Source organism: Chinchilla lanigera, unplaced genomic scaffold (genome assembly GCF_000276665.1).
Source record: "Chinchilla lanigera isolate Chin_1 unplaced genomic scaffold, ChiLan1.0 scaffold00002, whole genome shotgun sequence".
NCBI lineage: Eukaryota > Metazoa > Chordata > Mammalia > Rodentia > Chinchillidae > Chinchilla > Chinchilla lanigera.
The window spans coordinates 58,165,190-58,187,159 of NW_004955403.1; the positions used below are offsets into that span (position 1 = coordinate 58,165,190).

General features: G+C 51.6%; 1 protein-coding gene across 3 annotated transcripts in view; it reads right to left on the reverse strand.

The window, feature by feature from the left end:
- Positions 1-21,970, reverse strand: part of Dlgap2 (discs, large (Drosophila) homolog-associated protein 2) — a 528,376-nt gene that overhangs the window by 199,619 nt on the left and 306,787 nt on the right. For all 3 annotated transcript variants that reach the window (XM_005373860.2, XM_005373861.2, XM_013515038.1), the window contains one exon: positions 20,844-20,876. In XM_005373860.2, coding sequence (XP_005373917.1) covers positions 20,844-20,876 — 33 coding nt within the window. The remainder of the gene's footprint in view (positions 1-20,843; positions 20,877-21,970) is intronic.

Consider the following 21,970-nt stretch of genomic DNA (forward strand, 5'->3'; position numbering starts at 1 on the left):
ACAGAGGATGGCCTTGCCATGTGCACAGGCCCAACTGCAGAATTCATATGGCAACTTGTTCTCCACGCAAAGCCATCACCTGGGAAGTGTGACGACTACAAACAGTTTCCATCCCTCCCATCCAAGCAGGCAGCTGCTACCACACCCAGAGCCCGCAGCAACTCCTACTCCACAGCTCACCAGGCCTGCCAAGGACAGACACAACATGCACACACACACCACACATGACACACACATGTACACACATATGGGACGCATACATACACATGCATGTGCACTGCACCCACAGGACACACATACACACACACACAGGTCCTGACACCATCATGCTGAGACCAGGCAGGGTGGGCTGTGCCTCAGTGGGGACCTCCCTGAGCCCCTGGGCAGCAACATTTCCACATACTAATGCCCACAGGGACTCCAAGGATTCCTGGAACTCAGCAATTCTAGTACAATTCTAGGGGACTAGACTTTACTATACTCTCAGGTTCATGTTAAGAATGTTACACAATTTTCTACCAAGGGAACCAACAAGTGACCAAGTTAATTTGAAGGTTAGGGAACAGGGAATGTCTCATAGAATTTCCCTTTCCAGAACTACACTACAGAATTTCCCCTTCCTGAACTACTTACAAACAACTAAAGCAACTGGCTCACATTGCAAAAGCGAATCTTCTTTCTAAAGGAGATGTTCTGGGGCCAGTAGCTGTCCCCAGCAACCTGGCATCGGTAAATCCAAGCTGAAGCCCCCATGATGGGTCATCTCACATTCTCAGCCTCCAGGCCTGTTTCCTCCTGATTCAAGGTGGCAGTTCCAGGTGCTTTCTGCACTGCCTCAGAGCCTGGTCCTCAACAGGGGGACAGGCGTATGGTCAGAGGCCTGGGCAGCCACACTGCAGCGCTCAGCAGCACTCGGTGTGGACTGAGACCCAGCGGCTCCCGGCCAGACCCCCACACGTGTGTTCCCTGGAAAGGGACCTGAGTCATTGCCAGGCAGGAAGGCCAGGGAGCAGGACCCACGTGTGTGGCAGCCTCCATGGGTCCAGCCACGGCCTCGCCTGCTCCATCTCCTTCTCCAAACAGGAGGACCTAGCTGTGAGGCCAGCGCTGCACAGCTGACACCCGCAGCTCCCATCGAACCTCTGTCCTAAACCCTCTCTCATTCTGTGTTCTGGGTGTGTTTGTTATCAGCTATAAAAGAAATGAGTGGACAAGTCAGAATTGGAAAAGTTTAAGGCATATCTATGGCATGTCGCTTCATTAGAAATGCTGCAAGCCATCTTCAGTGTAAAGACAGATCTGTAGGGCTCTGTAGTCCCCTCCTCCATAAGCTGCGCCCTGCTGACTGCACCCAGCTCAGCAGCTTGCATGGCTCAGCCTCCAGACACTGCCCTGAGGAACGGCGTGCACAGGCATGTCCTCCGGTGTGCGCCACGCTGCCTTCACACATTAGCGTCTGTTCTGAGGTATGACGGATCTGACCCAGCAAATGAATCACAAGATCTTTTCAAAAGAAACACTCCAGCTGCGTCTCACCAGGGAATCGGGCAGAGCACTCGGGGCTGGACCTCGTTCTGTCATCTGCGTGCACTCTCGTCACCATGGAAACCACGGGGAACGGGCCACAGAGCAGGGCCAAACGGGGTGCAGGGCTCAGCTCCAACTTAGCTGCGTGTGGGGCGCCTCTCACACCTGCGGGGCCCACCGCGCACGCCTGTCACCGTGCATGGCACAGTGTCCAGGCTTGACCAGGGCTGTGACCAGGAAAAGGGCACATGGAGGGGATCGGGGAGCTGGCGTTTCGGGGTGCTGAGCCCTCCAGGCCTGGCGGGGAGCGGAGAAGGTAGGGCAGATCTCGCTGCACAGAAGGGCGGAGCGAAGATACATGTTCCTTTATTATGAGCCAACTTCAATTCCGTAGATTAAAACACATGTTCACTCAGTGAAGCAGCCTCTTCTCTCAAAGACAGCAGGTGTGCACGGGACGCGGCGAGGGCCAGGCGGCGAGGGCCAGGCGGCGAGGGCCAGGCAGGGGTGGGTGGCGACTTGCCGAGCCAGCCTCCCACCCTTGCTCGTTAACGGAGGAGGTCCAGACCACCACATGCCATGGTCGTGTACCTGCAGTCCCTCAGGAGCAGGCCAAACTGGGGTCACAAGACCCAGGCTGCTGGAACGGCCTCCCAGGACAGTGAGGCCCTGCCCCACCGGGCTGGCCCTTCCTTAGTGCAGAGAACCAGGCTGGGCCCTGCAGGGCTGCTTTTTTCCCGTTTTTCTTCTTTTTCTGCACTGAGGATGAATCCCAGGCCTCTGTCCTGAGCTGCAGCCCCAGCCCAAATTTTATTTTGAAGCAGAGTTTCACTAGGTTGCCCTGGTTGGACTTGAATTTGTGATCCTCCTGCCTCAGCCTGCTGGAGTTCTGGAGTCACAGGTGTGTGCCACCTCACCCAGCTCCCATAGGTTCTAATAAACAGCTATTAAAATGCCAGTGCCTGGACTTGCCAGCATCAGGGTGCCCCTCTCTGCTTTGACCCTGGCTCCACTAGAGGCTGCCCTTGGGAGCGAGGGCCCAGCTGGGGCCCGGGAATGCAGAAGACTCCCAGACCACTGACCTCAGCCTGCAGTGTGAGAAATCCTGCCTAGGTCATGACAGTGGGGAGAGCCACCCACAAATGCCTTCGCCTGAGAACAGAGGGCACTGGCAAAGCCATGGCTCCTAGGACTAACACAGGGGGCACCTGGCTCGAAACTCACAGCTGATCCTCAGAGGGCAGGGGCTCCCAGAGGCCTCGAGCCAGCACCAAAGAGCCCTCTGCAGGACCCTGGCCAATTTACAACCCAAGGCGAGTGTTTTCAACTAAATGATCACCGTGAGTCAGCGCCACGCAGACCCAACACTTAGAATCTCACTGAAGCCCAGAGCGTCCCATGCAGGAGCCCTGAGTTGATGTCACCCAGCTGGGGGGAAGGCAGCAAGGGTGGTCCCTGCCCAAGGTCACAGGGCTGGCTGTCCTTGGGTTTCTGGCCCAAGCTCCCCTCAGCTTCAGAGGCCCAAGCAGTGCCCGCAATGCCAGAGTCCCACACACAAGCATGGAGCAAGCGCTAGGGACAGTGCGAAGGTGTCCTCGCCTGAGGGTCTCTGTCACTGCAGGTGACATGTGTGACTGCCCCAAGCTCACATCCCCCACACCCACCAACTGCCCCGAAGGGGGGGTCCCAGCTCCCACCTTCCATGTCATCACTCAGGCCACATAAGCCCACCTTGTCCCTCACTCAGACACCAAATGTCACTCCTGCGGATTCTACAGCTCTGAGCCACAGAGGAATCTCTCCTCCTTACATACCACCCATTCCATATGCCTGCTCTTCAGCCTTTCCTGTTTACATACACAGAGGGGACCTGCTTTTCTGATTCGAGGAAATTCAACATGTTGATTAACCAAGGGGGCCAAGTATCATGACATAAGTTCACCTCATGGTTTTCCTCAGAGTCACCAGGGTAAGGTCACAGGAGTCACTGAGGTGGGTCTCAGAATATGGACAGACTTGTGACTTGCATCTGACCAGCCCCGAGAGGCTGATGCAGGGCTATCCCCTGTGACCAGGGATGATGCTCCTATCTGGGTCTCCCTCTGGCCTCTGCAGCTCTGGCTGGCTCTGCAGACCCATGGGCTGGGAGGCCTCCAGTCACGAGGAAAGGAACCCTTTAGCCCCTATGCCTGGAGGAGGAGGAGGCCCTGGTCAGGGCAGGTGCAGCCTCTCCACAGACCTCGAGCCAGGGCAGACCTGACAGGCAGAACTGCAGGATGAGGATGTGAGCTGGATCAAGCTGATATACGGATGGTGGTTTCTTACACCACAATAGGAATTTAATACTCCCAGGGCTCCTCCAAGCAGGTTCTTTGTACTGACTAGAATGCTCATTTCTGTCTCGAAGCAGCTTTTGACATAGCTCACTCTCACTTCTTGATACATATAAATACCACATAGTTTCTCTTACAGGAGAAACACAAAGTATAAAAGTAAAAGCTAGGTAACATCAACTAGAGACAGATCCTCCGCAGATGGGAAGAGGACCTAGAGCTGGAGGGAGTGAGGGAGGCATTAAGATGTGTCACAGAGGGGCTGGGGGTTTAGCTCAGCGGCACAGCGCCTGCCCGGCAAGTGCAAGGTCATGAGTTCGATTTCCAGTACAGGAAAAAAAAAAAAAAGTGTCACGGACCGAGTCCCATGATGGACGTTGCCATCAGGCACAGCAAACACGACGTGATAAAATTCAAAGCGCTGATTAGGACAGGCACATGACTGCTCGTGTCCGCAGCCACGATCATAAACCCTTGGTGAAGAGAAATCGAGTCCAAGAATGCTAGAGTTGGAATCAGGAAGCTCACAGCCCAGCCTCGGGTCGCCAGAGGGGCTGCAGACCCCTCCCCCTCCGCCCAGTTTGACTTTCCTGAGTTGTGGCCATGAAGTAGCATCGCAGGCGTCTATTCCACCTGCAACTTAAGTACTGTTTTGTTTTTGTTTTGCAGACTTTTGCAGTTAGACGGACTTGGCAGAGTGACCATGGCTCACGCCCCTGCACAACATTCGTTTCTGCTTTTCTCTGGTCTTGGTACAGTTGTGTGGGTCTGTCAGTGTGAAGGACTTCTGTACAGATCTCAGAACCAGGCTGTCCAGCCACCTGGCTGCCCCCTGACGGATGTCAGACCGGCTGGCCACACCGTGTCCCCGGTGCAGGATGCGCTGGTCTGCACCAGGTGGCATCCAGAAGACTGTGCGGGCCCTGAGCACCACATCTCCATGCATCCCTCAGTGTTACAGCTTGACATATGTGCATGCGTCAAATACAGATGGAGCTCACTGCAGCAACTCCGCAGAGTACGGGAGGCCTTTGCCCCAGGAATCATCAGCCACACATGGATCCCCTTGCCTCAGTAACTCCTTCCTTTGGCTAAAAACACAGACTGTTTCCACTAGAACCTAAACTTATTAAGCAAAAATTTTAAAGATTCACCAAGGCATGACACTGAGAGGCAGGATGCAGAACAGCCTTGAGGGTCCTCAAGTTAGCACGAGGATCAGCAGGGCTGGAATCCATTTATTCCTCCAGGCCAGCACCAAGGAAAGCACCTGTGTGCCAACCTCATTCCAGGTGTGCAACAACGGGGCTGAGCTGCAGAGAACCAGGCCCCTCCATGTGAGGGTCCCAGTGTGACTCTGTCCTTGATCACTGGAAGGAACCTCAGGCAGCACACGTCAGTAAACGGGGAGCCCGGAGGCGTGAGCTGCTCCTCCAGGTCCCTAGAACCCAACTCTCCTAACACCCTGGCCCGCATCTGGCCCACAGCCATTTGGCTCCATCCAGCTCAGCGTTTATCTGAGTGACCAGAGGATAGGAAGGCCATGGCTCCTGGGTGCAAGAATCAGAACAGACCACTGTGAAGGGTTGCTGATGGAGGACAATTCAAATAACAATTTTTACTTCAGGAAACATGAGCTCCCACCCATGCTGGCTTCCTCCCTACTTCCACCCTGGATCACGTCAAATTAACTCGTTCCAAGAGGACTTTTTCAATCCACAGAACTGTTGACTCCATCTTCTTTGTACAATATTTGCTGCAGGCCCTTGGGGAGTGGCATGTCACACTCATCTGTGGAGGAGGTCAAGCCTGCAGTGTGCTGGGCCCCAGCTCCCACCCACGCAAGACTCACTGGCTAGCATAGGGACACCAAGACACAGCTCAGAGTTGCCTCCCTGAGAGCCATTTTCAACCTACCTGTCTCCTGGTAAAATCCATTCCCTTTTGACCTAAGAATCTATTGCTGGCCATACTTTCTGTTTTATAGACTTCTTGATACATGTATTTCTTCCTGCTGCCTTAATTTCTGCATCCTTAGTGTTCCATTTTGGCTCTGCTAACAGAGAGACTAATGAAAGCAAGCTCCCCAGATATATTTTTTTTTTTTTTTTTTTCTCCGGTACCGGGAACTGAACTCACGACCTTGCGCTTTCCAGGCAGGCGCTTTGCCGCTGAGCTAAATCCCCAGCCCCGATATTTTTGAAATAACAGAAGATCACAACAGAGGTCCTAAGCACATGAGAGTATGCACCCACCGCACACGCATCCTCCTCTGGAGGTCAGGCACGAAGTGTATGCCATAAAGCATTCTCGGGCACAGAACGTTCTTGAGGAAAGTGACCACCCTTGAAATTAACAGCTGTATTTCTAAGATCTACAGAATTTAGCCTAAGGGCACGGTCATGAACGAGCATGCAGATAAAACTATGAATATATTCATAAAGCTAAAGTTTATATTGGCAAGAAGATTAGAAACAGCTTCTATTTCCATTAAAAGGGGATTAATTCAATAAATCACAGTAGACAAACACAATGGAATAATACCTATCTACTAAAAATGATTCTAGAGGCATATTTAATGCTGTGGAATAGAGCTTGCAATTCACAGTCTGTGAACACTGCAGATAATAAGGGAAAATATATGACACGTTTCAGTTAAAAAAAAAAATATGTATATATATCCATCCCCTGCTCGACATTCCCACTACTCTGTCTTGACGGGAAAAGCCATGAAATAAAAACTTAATCTTACTTGTTTTAATAAGAAAATTATGTCTCCTTTCAATCCAAGATACACAAGTAATTTTCATCAATAGAAAACTACATCAATTAAACAACAAAAACAAGTTTGTAATAAACCAACACAACTGGCCCAGGAATGCATGCAAGAATGGTCCATTATACTCATCAAAGTGGACTTGCAAGCATGGAGGGAGGGGAATCTCTCTGTGGCCGGGGATGGAGTCAAGATGAAGTGTTACACACAATTTTGGGGTTCTGGGTTGGCATGCACTCAAGCTATGCTTAATATTACAGCAAGAAAAACTCCTTGAGGGCCAATGAATGGTTAACATGGAGATATCCTCACCAAGAGAAAGGCCAGGGAAACTGCAGCTGCTAGCCCTTGAGGGGCCCACAAATGAGGGGTTTTATGGAGCTGGACAGATCCACACTGTTCCCTCTGATGGAGTCTGACCAGAATTGCAGTTCCTAGTGAATCGGAGTGTTGGCCTGAAACTCCGACCGTGAGATACCGCTTCTCATGGTGTTCCGGTGAAAGAGCAGCTACAGTTTTTTAAAAAGTGCTCTAATGTCCTGAGACACCCTGTGGGGCTAGCTCTTCTGAGTCAGGAGACAGAGACAGTCTAACTGTCAACCTGATGGATCCAGGTGGTTGTACCGTTTGGTGTTGCACTCCTCTGTGGACTGATCCCTGGAGTTCAGAGTTGCGTGTGTTGGGAGTCAGCTGCAGGAGGAGGATCTCTCACTAGCCCTGTCCCCTGCTCCACTTCCCAGCCACCTTGACGTGAGCAGCTCAGCTCCACTACAACCTCCTGCCATCACGTTCCACCTTGCAGCTGGCTAACACGAACTGTATCCTCCAACTCCATGAGCCATTTAAAGCTCTCCTCCTTTAAAAGGTTGTGGGTGTCTGGTATCATGTCCCAGCAGTGGTAAAACGAACTAATACAGTCCGCAACCCCAGAACCCAGCCTGCCTTCACATCCAAGGCATACACATCCGCTATGTGGTGCTGCTTTCATCCCAGTGTGCTACCCCTGCCTGCCCCAGGGACAGCGTGACACCCAGTGTGCAGCACCCCTTTCCTAAACTGCAGACTTCACTACAGACTCAGGGACTTGGACCATGGGTGCTTGACAGAGTGTTTCCCTTTTCTAAAGTGACAAAACCCATCACACACACACATGCACATACATACTCCCAGATACACGGAGACACATACAGACACACAGACACACATAGATAGGTATGTGCATGTCTACACACACAGACATGCAGACATATACAGACACAGACACAGACATACATGTGCACACGTACACCCCCACTGACTCACACAGACACAGACACAGTACACATGTACAGACACACATGTGCATCTGTACACACACAGACACATGTGCGCGCGCACACACACACACACACACACACACACACGAAGCCAGGGCTGCCCTCTGGGACCCAGGGACACTCCGGACCGCAGTGCCTGCCAGCTGGCCCCCGTGAAGCCCAGGCCATGCCCACAGCAGCAGACCCGCCATCTCCTCTTGCCACAGGTGCCATGTGCTGGAGCAGTGCGCTGAGCGGAGCCAGCGGACACAGGCGCCAGACGGCACGCTGCCCGGGAGCAGGCACACCTCTCACTGTGGCGTCTACAGCTACGCGAGGGCCCAGGAAGCGCACTGAGCCAGGGAGCCAGCCAGGACAGGAAGTGCCAGAGGCCCCCAGCCTCTCACCACCAGCCGGGACGTACAGCCTTGAATTTCAGCTTCAGCCGAGCTCGACCGCAGTCCTGCCACTGCACTGCAAAGGGGTGAGCAGGAGCAACTACCTCAGAAGCGGGTCCAGAGACCCTCGCTCGATGGTCCGCACACCACGCTACTGTAAGTTCACACTGCGCACTCACACATGCACGTGTGTGTGTGTGTGTGTGTGTGTGTGTGTGTGTGTGTGTAAGCCCAGTCCACGACACTGACATGAGAAAACAGGAGTTCACTGTTTTAAAGAATTTTATCTCCCAGGTACATTTAGGATTCATTTAAGATATAAAATTACATAGAATGTTAATTAAAATTAACATGTAGTTAAAAACATACGGATATATTCTACCGAGACATAAAAGTTCTGACGTGCAAATTAAGATGTGAGAGACAGCTGTTCCCCTGAGAGGCCCAGTACCGTGAATGACTTTACCCCAAAGCTATTACTTCAATTGACAAGGCTCTCATATATGAAAAATGGTTGCTGAGTGACTCAGGTTTTGAACTGATTTCAAAGTCAGAAGGCAGATTCTTGGCTGTACGCAAAGGTATTAAAGTCCGGAAATTTCATTTAAAGCTCCCCATTTGGAATTCTACGTCAATGTCACACCAGCCTCGCTCTTAGAACAGAATCCCACATACCTCACTGGGATTTCCACAACCAGTTTATCTCCATTTAACATGCCGTGTGCATCCCACTTCATTAAAACCAGCTTCTAAGCTGGAACATCCACACTGGCTGGAGAATCTGGATTAGATTCAAATTCAGACCAACATGTGTCTGCAGTAAACTCCAAGGGCCGAGGAGGGCCAGAAGGACTTCTGGAAAAAAACATGCAGTCTGCACGTCAAAAAAGTACAATAGCCTATAATCCCAGCACTCTGGGAAGCTGAGGCAGGAGGATCTTAAGTTTGAACTTAGTCTGGGCAACTTCATGACTTAGTAAAAGACCCTGACTTAAAATAAAATATAAAAGAAGGGCTCAGTACAAAGGCCCTGACAAGCATGATAGAGCACCTGCCCCTATCCACACTGGCAGGTGAGGCCTGCTGCAGCTGGATATTTTTGATAACCCACCCACAATGAACTGAGGCCCAGACACCCACTGTCATAAAGGAAGAGTATGGAGACAGCAAGAGCCTCTCTGTGGCCCCTGGGCCACGTGCTTCATCCAGAGCTGCCTTGAGGGATGAGGGCAGCGCCCACTGACCTGTGCCTGGCACCCAGAGCCAGCACTGAAACGGCCAGTGAGGACACTGCTCCCCAGCTTCCCGGGGCTCCGTCTTGGGCCTCTCCTCGGTCCTGGGGCTGCGCATCTGCGGAGGGGAGGCTGAGCCCACCCCCAGCTAGTTGGGTGATTATGCTTCTCCCCTTGGGCAGCCTCAGGCAGGAGCAGAGGGGGCCAAGGGCAGTTTCCAGGTTGGGGGCATTTGCCCAGGTGGGCTGGGTGGTGCTGGTGCCCAAACAGGCTTTCAAGCTCCCCCGAGTCCCAGAGCTTGCAGCAGCAGCTGGTTTGCCCGTCTAACTGTTTCATAGTCCTGCAAACCTCCCTGAGACTTGGGGAACTGCGCCTTCTCCTGCACCAAGTCACAGATGCCCGGCAGAGGTTTCCAGGTGGCCTTAGGGTCCACGGCCCACACTCTACCTGCACAGGAACTCACAATGAGTCTCAGGCTTGATCTAAAAGGAGGATACTGCAATTGCTTCCTAATGTTATTACACTAACTTTCTTACTTTTGCTTCATAATATCTCAGCAACTACCTGGAATTGAAAAAATGACAAGTCAGGAAATCATTCTAACTTTATTATTCAAAGACAATGACAGGAGCGACTGTTTCAAAGAATGACACCTGGTCACTGTTCTATGCACAATCCAATCAGATCATGAGGTTGAGACCTGTAGCAGAACTACAACCCCAATCTCCGCCGGCTGGTTTATTCCTTTAAGCTTGGTCTTCGTTGTACAGCAGGGTCCCAGCTATTCCCTGGAAGACCCAAGCCCAGGCCACGTTTCACCAGGAGCTTGGGCACTGGTGTGAGAGCCCTGGCCCTTGCCCTCCCTCTCAGCCTCTCTGCAATGCAGGTGCCAACACTGCAAGGCAAGGGGCCATGCAGGGTCCCCGGGGCCTCTCCCCATGTGCACAGGAGGACTCTCCCGTTCACTCCTCCACTCCGATGCTATCAGGAGAACAGACTTGGGAAACACCCATTTGTTCAGGTTGTGCTAAATCTGTGAGCTTCGAGCTGCATGGACAGCAGACCTGACCTTGCACTGTCACTCCCACGGAGCAGCACATGGGGTGGGGCCCAGGTGCAGCGATGTGCCCCCACATGGGCTTCGCTGAGTGTAACTGTCAGGTATGGTGCACATTGAGTTGCACGTGCGATGCTTCCTCGCTCTTCTATGGGCAGTGATGAGCACAGCTCACTGGCCAGCACGCCCGTCGCCTCCTCGTCACCACACAAGATGTGCTGTCATGGCGGTCCTCCGCCCTCAGGCCACAGAACTGAGCTGAGCTGCCGGTGTGCGCCCAGCCGCACCTCCCTGTGCCCCCAGCCCCAGCCCAGCAAGCTTCACTGACACTCAGGTGCTGGGTGTCTCTCTGCTCCTGCTTAGGTCACACACACAGTGTCCTCCAGCGCACTCTACGAGGCTGCGGCGGCAGAGCCTGTTGTTTGTTATGGCTGAGTAATTTCCTCTGTGTGTACTGTGTGCGTGCGTCACGGGGACACACAGAGGTAATCCTGTTATCCTCTGGAAGGAAGATTGTCCTGAGAGGCCGAGGGCTCCGGCATCCACAGTGACCACCTACCGGAACGCTAAGTGTCAAAGAACAACCTTGTCCTTGACACCCTCCCCATCCAAGCTGCCTCCTGCCAGTAGAAGCCATGGCAATCCTACCCAGACTCTACCTGTAAGCCACAACTTCTGTGTTGGGGAGCATTTAAAAAACAGATGGAAATCCTTACAATACTACTCCGTCTTATCTACAGCCCTTTCACAGCTGACCCATTTGACTCTCAGATTTTCTTTAGACACAGAACTATCTGGTTTATTTCTGTGTTTCCTTAACTCCTAGAATAATGTCTAAGAAAGAGACTTGGAATAAAAACAGAGAGGCTGAATAATCAACACACGAACAGAGAATTTGATAACAAAATAAAATAGAGAGGCCATGCACCCCACTCTATCCCAAGCACTATGCAAAACCCTGTAATTTTCAGCATTGCCTGGAAGCACAGGTTCTGCTCTCCCTTTGCTGATGAGGACGGGAGGGTCAGGAACAACACAGACTTGGCTCTCGGTCTGCAGGTGAGGAGGGGAAAATGGATTTCTACCAAAACCCACTTGGTTCTAATCCTGTGTCCTCATTTATGTTCCTCTGTTCTTCTTTTATCCTTCCTATCCTGAAGATTTATGATTCACTGTAATTAATAATTTGTCATGTGGCGTCCCCATTTCCAATTAATAATTTGATAATGGTTTCTTCCAAATTAATTACCACAGCTTTCATGAAGATGTGGCTGATTCCTTAAATCTAAAGGACAGGAAATGGACCATTTCTGATTACAACTTTGAAGTTTTGAGAAAACGGCCCCCCTGCCTTCCTCAGTGTATCTGAGAGAAGCTGTTCCCTGGTGCACAGGCTCACGCATCACGGGACAGCGTCCACACCCCGGAACATGGAGAAGGCCGAGGCCTCGCTTTGGCAGATGCACCGATCAGGAGCGTTTTGGTGAGGCTGCGAGGCGAGGGGCAGCCTCCCTGCCCTTGCAGTCCCTGCACACAGCAGGGCCAGGGGCCGCACCTCATACCACGAAACACTCCTGCTTCAGAGGGGCTGCTCCATTTTGTTCCCATGTTCACAGCTTGGCTCTGGATCTTTAGACCACAAGATTGGCTGGTGAGGAAATACCTTCCCTATCCTACCTTGGCACATCTGCCCCAAGGTCAGTTACTACCTTGGCACATCTGCCCCAAGGTCAGTTACAGAGGGACGCTGGAGATACCTCGTCACTCAGCAGTCATTACAGTAGCCATGAGAGGCAGCCAAGGGGACAGTGACACTGAGCGTGTCACCTCCCTCTGAACTCCGGTCATGGGGTAGCTTTCAGCACTTGCTCCCCGTGCAGCCCAGGCGGGAGGATACTCCTGCCTTCCTTCCTGGCTCCCTCAGCACTTGTGAGATGCAGGCAGAGCAGGGACACACAGTGGAGGAGGAGGGCAGGGGCAGGGCAGGAGGCAGGCTTATCCTATCAAGTCACTCGACCTTGGCTGGTCAGGGCTTCTGACCACGCCTTAGCTCCCTTCAAGACATCTCCCTTGAAGACGCCCACGGCCAGCAGCTGCTTTGCAGGCCCCACAGGGGCTCCATACATGTGTGGGCACCACACCAGGCTCTGCCAGAGGTGCCGCAGCCAGGAGGTCTTAGCTGCTCTTAGTTACTGTCCCATCACTGGGCACCATACCTGACGCCAACACCTTACAGCGGAGAGGTTCATCTGGACCTGCAGTCTCAGGCCACAGCCAGCTGGCTTCAACGCAGAAGCAGCAAGGCGGAAGGGCATAGTGGAAGAAAAGGTGCCCAATCCATGACAGCCAGAAGCAGAGAGAGCAGGGAGGAGCCAGGTCACGCCCCAGCGACCACCTCCAACCAGGGTCCACCCCTAACAGCATGCTCAGCTGTGAACGCACCCACGGATGAATCCATGATCCAGTTACCCTCCAGGCATAGACCCTGGGACCTGTGATGGCTGCAGAAAACTTCCTTGTCTTTGAAAGTGTCTTGGCATTTGCCAAGTTAACTGAGACCTCAAGATGACTCTGAAACATTTGCCAGTGGACAGTATCAGGTAGGAGATTGAAAATTAAAGGAAAACAAGTCATAGGTGAAGATAATTTAGTTTCTGAAATATTTCACTCTCAGGAAAAACAATGAAATCCAACTTCGTATTCCTGCTGGAACTTGGGTGGATCCTGGGAGGCCTCTTTTGGAAGCTCAGGTCTGAGCAGGTCGACTAAAGACCCTGAACTGGGGTGTTGTACAGCCTGATGAAGTGAGGACATGCAGAACACTTTCACAGTGGTGAGCTAACATGAAAGACACACCACGCTCTGCCCTGTGTTAAATCCCTTTCCCTTGCCATTGTTCTCAGTGTTACTAAAGGAGCTCGTTATGAATTATAGGAGATAGTTCTAATATTGCTCTTCACCAACATCCAATTGCATTTATTTGATGCATAGTTCCGAAATATGCATCAAAATGCATCAAACAGACATAGGCAGAGCAGCAAGAAAATAGGCTGTGCTTTAGCTAAGACACTAAAACCAAGACCTGATATTTAAATTATCCAGGACCATAAAAATAAAACACTTATTTATTCCTGAGCAAATCAATGAGGTAGAATTGTTTTGATGCCAGCTGGATGCCTGAATCTCAGATATTGGATATTATTCTTAAAAAAGAAAGAAATGTGCAAATCAGGGCTTGTCTGAGCATTTTATATCATTCTGCATAAATGCATAATTGTCCCAAGTCTCAGACACCAGATGGTACATGTAATTCACCCTCTTTCACTGAAGTTTCAGTATTTAATTGCTGCAGTTTAACCTCGGGTTCTAAACTTAGTATTTACAGAACTGCCTTGGTGGGTAGCAGGACCAGGATCCTCATGGGCAGCTTTGGTTCACAAATACACAGCTGTGGGAGCAGGCAGTTGGAAAAAGATGGTCTTCCTACACCACAAGTTTAGACAAAACCTGTGCTTATCTCAGAGGACCACACATGTTATTCTCCAACAGGTACCTCCAGAGGATGGAACCTGGGAGGCTATTCACAGAGGCACCCACAGAGAGCACACAGAGGACCCACCTGGGAAGAGGTGTTTGCAAAGACCTGAAATCTTTCTAGCCCTGCACTGTGTCAATACAAAGACAGGACCATTGCTTCTCTCCACTGCATGTGAGCACTACATCCTACTCAGATGGGCCCATGCCACTCCTGCACATCACAGATGCCTACAGCTTGCCCACAACACGTGTGTAACACAGCTCCTCCTAAACCACCCTTGTGCTCCCCATACCTTGGATCTGCATACACATGCACACACTTGTGCACACAGCTCCCCCTTCCTCTTATCCCAAATCCTTAGATGCACAGACCTGGGTGCTGGGTGAGCCCATCAGCTGCCAGCATGGGGCACATGTTTTCACATAGCTAAGTGGGCTGGTAAGGCACACAGGGCCCAACACAGTGACTCTGAAAGTGGGGCTCATCCTACCGACATGTGGCACCTGGAGAGACTTGCGGAAGGAAATGACTTGGTCTGGCCTGTGCTTCAGCAATAACGCCTGACAGCTGGCTTGAGACTGGGGAGGTCTGAGAGTCCCTGGGGACCCCCAGCAGGGGCAGCAGAGATTCTGACTGCCCAGCTGAGTTTTTTGCACCTAGAAGCCCAGAGAGGCCTCAATTTCTCCAAATACTTCCAGTAAATGCACAAATGTTTGAGTGGTGCTGAAATTCCACATAAACAACAGGTATGAAAGGGCCAAGGCCAAGTGAAACTGAAGCTCAAGGATGTGCCAAGCCCCTGAGCGGAGCGCAGACAGCGGCCACTGCAAGGCCAGCCAGGAACCCTGAGGGCTCATCCGCTCGAGATCAGGGTGACCAGCAGGAGTCTGTGCTCACAGACAAGGGAGTCTCGGTCAAACTTCAGGATGGGGCATCTCCTGTAGTTTCTTTTTTCCACTGCATACATTGAGTCTGTTCTAACATACACAATCACTATAGCTTGGAACTATTGCATGGAACATATTTATCACTATTGCATGGAACATAGCCAACAGATAAAGCCTTTATAAATACATTAGGGTAATTTCTACCATGCATTCTGTGTTGCTGCCTTTCTGCCCCACACTTTCCACTTTTATTCCACTTCTTTACCCTCTGATCATCTCAGCATCAAGTGGACTCTTGCTATGGGAATTCTCCTGGAAGTCACACAGTGGCCCATCTGCTATGTCAGCTCCACTGAGTTTATCTACTTGTTCTCCGCATTGTCTCACTAGTGTAAAACTTGAAAGAGTTAATTTAAACTAGGAGGTATGATAGACATTGTGAAACGATAGGAAAACACTTAAGGGTAAAGGGCAACTGGGATGGGGGAAAAGAGAAGGGAAAGAAGGAGAAATTTTGTATGTATGTATATACAGGATAGTTAACATAGCTGTTCTACTGTCTTCTATTTCTTTGCTGAAAGAAACTGTCAGTGAGTCCTTGATTGATCACTATTGCATGTCTCTATCTGTTTTCATGGGAAACCACTTTGAAGATATCAATATATAATACAACAAGCATTATTAATTTCCTACCACTTTGTTTGTAACTCTGTATTGTCTGTACTATTCCTTTGCTAGTTTGTAAAAGGTTGTCTGTCTGTTAATGTTTTCCTCCTTTTATTTTTAAAATTAAAAAAATGTCTATCTACTTGTTCTCTCTCTGCACTTTCACTTTAGGTGCGGAAGGATGTGCTACTTATTTGGCCTCAGCCCTGGGGGCATTTAGATCAAAGAGGCAGTACACTTCTCCAGTCCCCGCAGCCTCAGCCTTGGCTTCCCAGACTCAGTCCGCTCCTCCACCTCTCATTCTGTTTAGGTCATCTGTGGTTCTACAGCCTTTTTCTGTGCACTTTACTCTTCTTCCACATGAGGCCTTATATTTTTGCATGAAGGTTTAGAAAATGTTCTCACACTGTTTTCTCATTTCCTAACTCTCTTTTCAGCTCTGTCTGATCCACTTTCTAATATTCAAAAACTGGTCAGTTCTCACGACCGCCTTATTCCTAGCTATTGTTCTACCTAGGGCTGTGCTCCTCATTCCACCTGGATTCCTTTGCCTTTGGGAAGTGCGTTTAATAATACTGCACTGCCCGATGCCACGCAGGTCTGTGATTCCCAGCGCTGCCTCCTTCTCCAGGGTCCCTGTCTTCTCTCGCCCTTGGAGTTTTCTCATCTCTGTTTATCCAGGTGAGAAGGAGCCCCTCATTCCATGTTGTTTGGGTCATCTAGGGCCTTGGGTCCTGATGGTAACAAGTTTCAGATGTGTGTGACCCACAGCCTCAGGGCAGGATGAGCCCCTCTGCACCTTCCTGGCCAGTGATTTGGGGTTCCTTTCTCACAGGCAGGGAAGCGCATTGGCTGTGGATTTGATGGCTCACCAGTGCCTCTGCCTGTCCCAGGACCCTCCCTCCTGAAGGGCATCAACTCCAGCACAGGCTGGTCCTTCCTAGGCTCCCTCCTCAGCCTTGACTGGCACTGATCCTCTGATTTAGGATTCTTCTGCATTTCTTGGGGCTCAGGGGACCCCTCAGTTTTTCACTCAAGCTCAGCTGCACGTTGAAATGGACTGCACTGTATGTTACACTGCACTTCTTTGGGCTTTAGGGGGCAGGCGAGTTTCTGTCGCAGCTCGGTCTGCCCACTTTGGAGTCGCCTCTGTCACAGCCCTTATCTTCTTTCACCCCAGAGATGCTGCCAGGTTTCCACCAAGACTTGGGCCACATCAAGGTCCTGGAGGCAGCCACTGGGCAGAGAGTTCTGTTCCCAGGCACCCTGGTTTCCCGGAGCCTCACTGAGAAGGCAGCAAAACCGCGTGTCCCACTTGTGGTCCCCTTTAGACCCAGGAGGACTCAGCTGCTCCAGACTGGGGAGGGTGCGGGGTTAGAGCTCAGGGTTCCAGAGCCCCGAGAGAGCTGGGGCAGCTGCACCCTCATCCTAGAGAGCAAGGGGGTGCAGCAGAAATGCTCCCCTCAGTTCTCAAAAGCAGCCTTGTTATCTTTTGTTGCTTAGAGCTCTTACAAGTCTCAGGAGGACACAATCAGGTACAGAAAAAGTGAGGCATCCCTTTGTTCAGAGTCGCTTGGCAGGAAATCTTGAATTTCTCTTATTTAAAGAAAATCAAGAATGTAAAGCTACTAAGTAGAAAAACAACCCCTTGCTATTTCTTAACCATGTATTACGAAGGAGAAGATATACTTCCTATTTGTAGCAAAACATAAGATGATGTACGTCACTCCAAAATTCCCGGAGCAGTTTGTGTTTTTAAATGATCAAAGTAAGCGGAAAAAAAAAAACAAAAACAAAAACAAAGAAACTTATTTAGAAAGGAAGCACTTTATCTTAAGCTTCTAAAGATTTTTTTAAAATCTGAATTTTGCTTTTTTACTGGGATTTCTACCACCAACATTTCCCCAAAACCCAACGTGCGTCGATGCTACCACCAAGGGGCCGAGCTTGCTGAGGCCAAGCTCTCAGCCTGGGGCCCAGGGCTGCCTGCTGCTGAACACATCCTGGCACCTGTGTAGCAGTCCTGTCCGCCAGCTCACATCCTAACAACTTCCTACTTCTTGGCTTTCATCAGGTCAAACCATGTAGATCTAAGACACTGTGGGTGCAGAGCAGTGGATTTCTACCAAGTTCTCCTGACCCTGCCAGGCATCCTTACCTATCTTCCCATACCACAAAAATCTATTTGCTAGGGAGGGAAGCTAAAGCATAAAATGGAGACAGACAAGTCCAGGAACTGGCACTGCTTCCCTTCCTAAGACCTGTACTGTTTTCCTGTGGCCTCGTTAAAAAGCAAATGCCATCATGTGCCTGCCAGTAAAGTTTGAAAAAGACTGTGTACTGTTAAATTAGGTTCCTGTATGAAATTGGCAGAGTCTGTCACTCGGGAGGATTCCTTGCTGTATCAAGCAAACTAACAAAGGCTCTGCTGCTGGGTCCTGTCCAGTGTCTGGAAGCTAACAGGAGCCACTGGGAAGGTGACAGATTGAGAGGGGCCCAGCGCTGCACTCCAGTTACCGCGACGATGAGCAGTGCTCTAGTAACCCTGCCACCGTCATCCAGAGGCCGGTGAACACATGCTGCTGGTGAGGCCCCACACCAGCACAGCAGGTGCCACCCTCTGGGACATCTCTGCCCCGCCAGGGACAAAGGGGCTGGGAAGTGAGGGCATTCAGGGACACCTCCACTTCCCCGGCCTCCAGATGTCATAGCGCAGACTCTGCAAGCCACCAGCACAGAGGTTGGGATCCACGTTCTGTACACTTCTTAAAATTCCAGTTCTCTGAGGAAGTCCTCACCATGACAGGGACCTGCAGCTGTGGAACCCGAGGTCTCCAGGACCCTGTGAACTTGGCTCCCAGTCTCATTTGCTGACAGATATTATCCTCTGAGACGATGCTAATTATTCAATCCGTATCCAAAAAACCAGCTCTCTCTGAAAGAGCTGATCATTAAAATGCAAATAGGTGTTTCCACTTGGCTGGTTCAGCCTGAGAGCTGCTGAGGCTCCCCAAGGGGGAGGAGAGCTCCCCACCCGCTCTGCCGCCTGCCCGACCAGCCTGGCTCACTCCTCCCGGCAGGGGTGGTTATGAGTTAACTGGTCGATGCTGCTGGAGAAATTACGGAACAAAAAGGCTGATTTCAGATTCCATGCGCTGCATCTAGCCAGCTCACACTCAGACTAATTACTTAAATGATTTAAAACGTATGAATATTCACCAGGTGGCTTCCGGGGGTGTGAGGCACAACTGAGACCCGTGCCCACTGCCCCACTACCCCATGGGTGATTCTGCCAGCGGCACACCTGGGGCACGGGGGCACTGGACAGCAGTGGCCATGTGCCCTGTCCGCCACCCTCAGCCAGCGCCCCGGGCTCCTTCTGCATGGAGTCTAGTTCAGGAAGGGTTCAACGGCTGGAGCAGTGAGGAGCACACCCGGCCCATCCCCTCAACCCCTCCCACTTCTGCACATGGTGCGGGACTAACACCCAACACCTGTGTCGTGGAAGGCAAACCAGCAGACTTCGGGTGCTGTGAGGAAGGCCTGGCTGACCTGTTGTTGGCGCTACAGCGCTCACTTGGGTGGGCACCTACGTCTCCCCAGGCAGACCCCTCCAGGCAATTTCAGGCAAGCCTGGCAGAACTGAGCCCATCACACTCCATTCGGCATCTGGGATGGTCATGGACAGCAGTGCCCGTGCTCCAGGGACACGGGTGGGGCCCACAGCCCACCTGCAGCCAGGCCTCACAGGAGCTAGCCCCGAGCTGGGTGCAGCGGCGAAGAGCACACAGCAGCGGTAGTGGGTAGGCAACACACAGCCTATCCAGAGGATGGAGCTTAGAAACGCACAGACGAAAGCACGGGTTTGTGCTCTATGCCCTCCGGAGGCTCCATACATAGCACCCTGTAAACTTCTAACAAGCATGCACAGTCACGCACCGACCCAGAGCACAGTAGACACGCTCAACGGGACACAACAGAAGCCACAGCGACAGGAAATAACGAACTCTCAAGTGTCCAGAGGGCACCAGACAGGCCGAGGGTGTCACGGACCCCAGAGGACCACCCCACGCGTCCATAGCCAGCCCTTCAGGCCCCAACTCCAAGACACACCATTCTGTGGCCTTGGGAACACCAGACCCAGAGTCTGATGCTTTAGAACGCAAGCAAGGGGGGCACTGAGGCTGTGCCTTCTTGTGGATCCAACAGCACAGGAAAAACCCAGAAAGCGTCTTCAAATACCCAGCTACCACCAAACTGAGGAGACTGTTGGCAGAGTGTCCAAGTGAACCCTGTACTCACTCTGGGTTGGGGTCCTCACAGCAGCTCTGAGCTTCAGCCCAGAGCCCACTCAGTCCTCAGCCTCCGGCTCTTGGGGCCAGGCCCCCTGACACTGAGACTGGCTGACTCTCGCCCCATGACTCACCTGTCTCCCTAGCCTGAGGCTCACTGGTTTTCTAGCCAACCCGCCTCTTTCTGATGAAAGCAGAGTACAAAATCCAAACCCAGTGGAATCCCCACTAAAAGGAGCCAGATACCTGCTGTGCTTTCCTTATTCTTCCTTAGCACACCGAGGAAAAGGTTGCATACATTTGCTTTCACCACTTTGGAACAGCGTTAACGAACGCCCAGCTCAGGAGCCCTAAGTTTAAATGCATCTCAGGCAGCTGCAGCTCTGGCTGAAACTCAGCTTGACACACGGCCGGCTGTTCATCCTCACTGAGGCCAGTGAGGTCCCTGCCTTGTGCCTCAGATCCAATCATGCACCCTGGCCAGGAACCATCTCACCCGTCTCCCAGCACGTGAGGTCACAGCAACTTGCTAAAACAGTTAAAGCTCATAAACGTGTCAACATCTACTATTTGGAGAAAACTGGCCCAAATCTGTAAATTCAAAACAACAGAAGAAAATCCTGCAATTTGGCTGTAACGTTGCGTTTTCCTTAGAGATGAGCTCCTTGCACCCAACGCTCTTATGCTGCTGTGGATTATCCACTTTCCCACAGACACCAAGAAAAACACGGCTTCAGCATCAACGCTCTCAAGCATTTTCCAGCCATCCCTCGACATCAGTTCCACCTCCAGCCACCTGCATGTCCCTCCCACCCACACAGGTGAGGAACCAGGGTACTCACCTTCCGGCTCCCCGCAGAGGGTGCACTGCGACTCTGCAACAGAAGAGAGGGAGAAGCGTTAGCTCAGGAGCTCAGGGGCTCAGCCAGGCCCCACCCCAGAAGGTCTGACCAGTGTCCCATTGTTGTGCTGTATTACAGTAACGGTCTCTCTCTGCCACATGCAAAGCACTCATCAAACACCTTCACAACTGCACTCAGCTCACACACGAAGGTTCAGAAAGCATTTCACGTCAATTTCAATATTTAAACCTTTACCTCAACTACAGCTCTGTTATAACTCTTTTCCAGGATAAAAACTATGAAAAAAGTGTACTGTATTTCAGTAAAACACTAAAATCTACAAATATTGGTTGAGTTTGGCTGTGCAGAACGATAGAGACACTGAGGTCACGGTGTCTATAGCTCATCAGTCACAAACAGGGAGATCCCCACAGGCACACAGTGGCATTGAGGGGGCGTAACCCAGACTTCAGGGTAGACGGTGGGGTAGTTCCAGGCCGGCAGCTGCCCCTGCCCAGCGGACTCCACTCTGGGCGGCAGGGGCCCACGCAGGGCATGGCTGCTGCACAGGCTGCCCCAGCACCTCAGAGGCCACCACACGTCCACCAAGGGGGCAGCAAGGTTGGCAGGGACTGCTCTGTGGACCAGGGTTTTATTGAACAGAAACGCTGGAGGCAACCATGGACCCATGGGAGCATGGACACAGGACAGGTAGGGTGGGAAGGCTCGGGGTAACAGGGACGGGAAGGCCTGGGGGGATGACAAGGACACCAGGAGAGGCCGGGGCAGCTGGACATAGCAGATTTTATGCTGTGAGGACCCGAGAGGGGAAGAGCATATGAGGTCCCAGGGTCTGTGAGTGGGAACACTGGATGTGAGGTCTGAGGTCCTGGGGTCCAAATGTGTGAATCTTCCGAGTGAGCTCCCAGGGTCTATGAGGGTGAACCCTGCGTGAGGTCATGGGATTTGAGTGTGAACTCTGCATGTGAGGTCCCTGTGTCTGTGAGTGTGAGCACTGTGTGTGAGGTCCCAAGGTCCAAGAGTGTGAACCCTGCATGTGAGGTCCTGGAATCTGAGAATATGAACCCTGCGTGTGAGGTCCTGGGGTCCATGAGTGTGAACCCTGC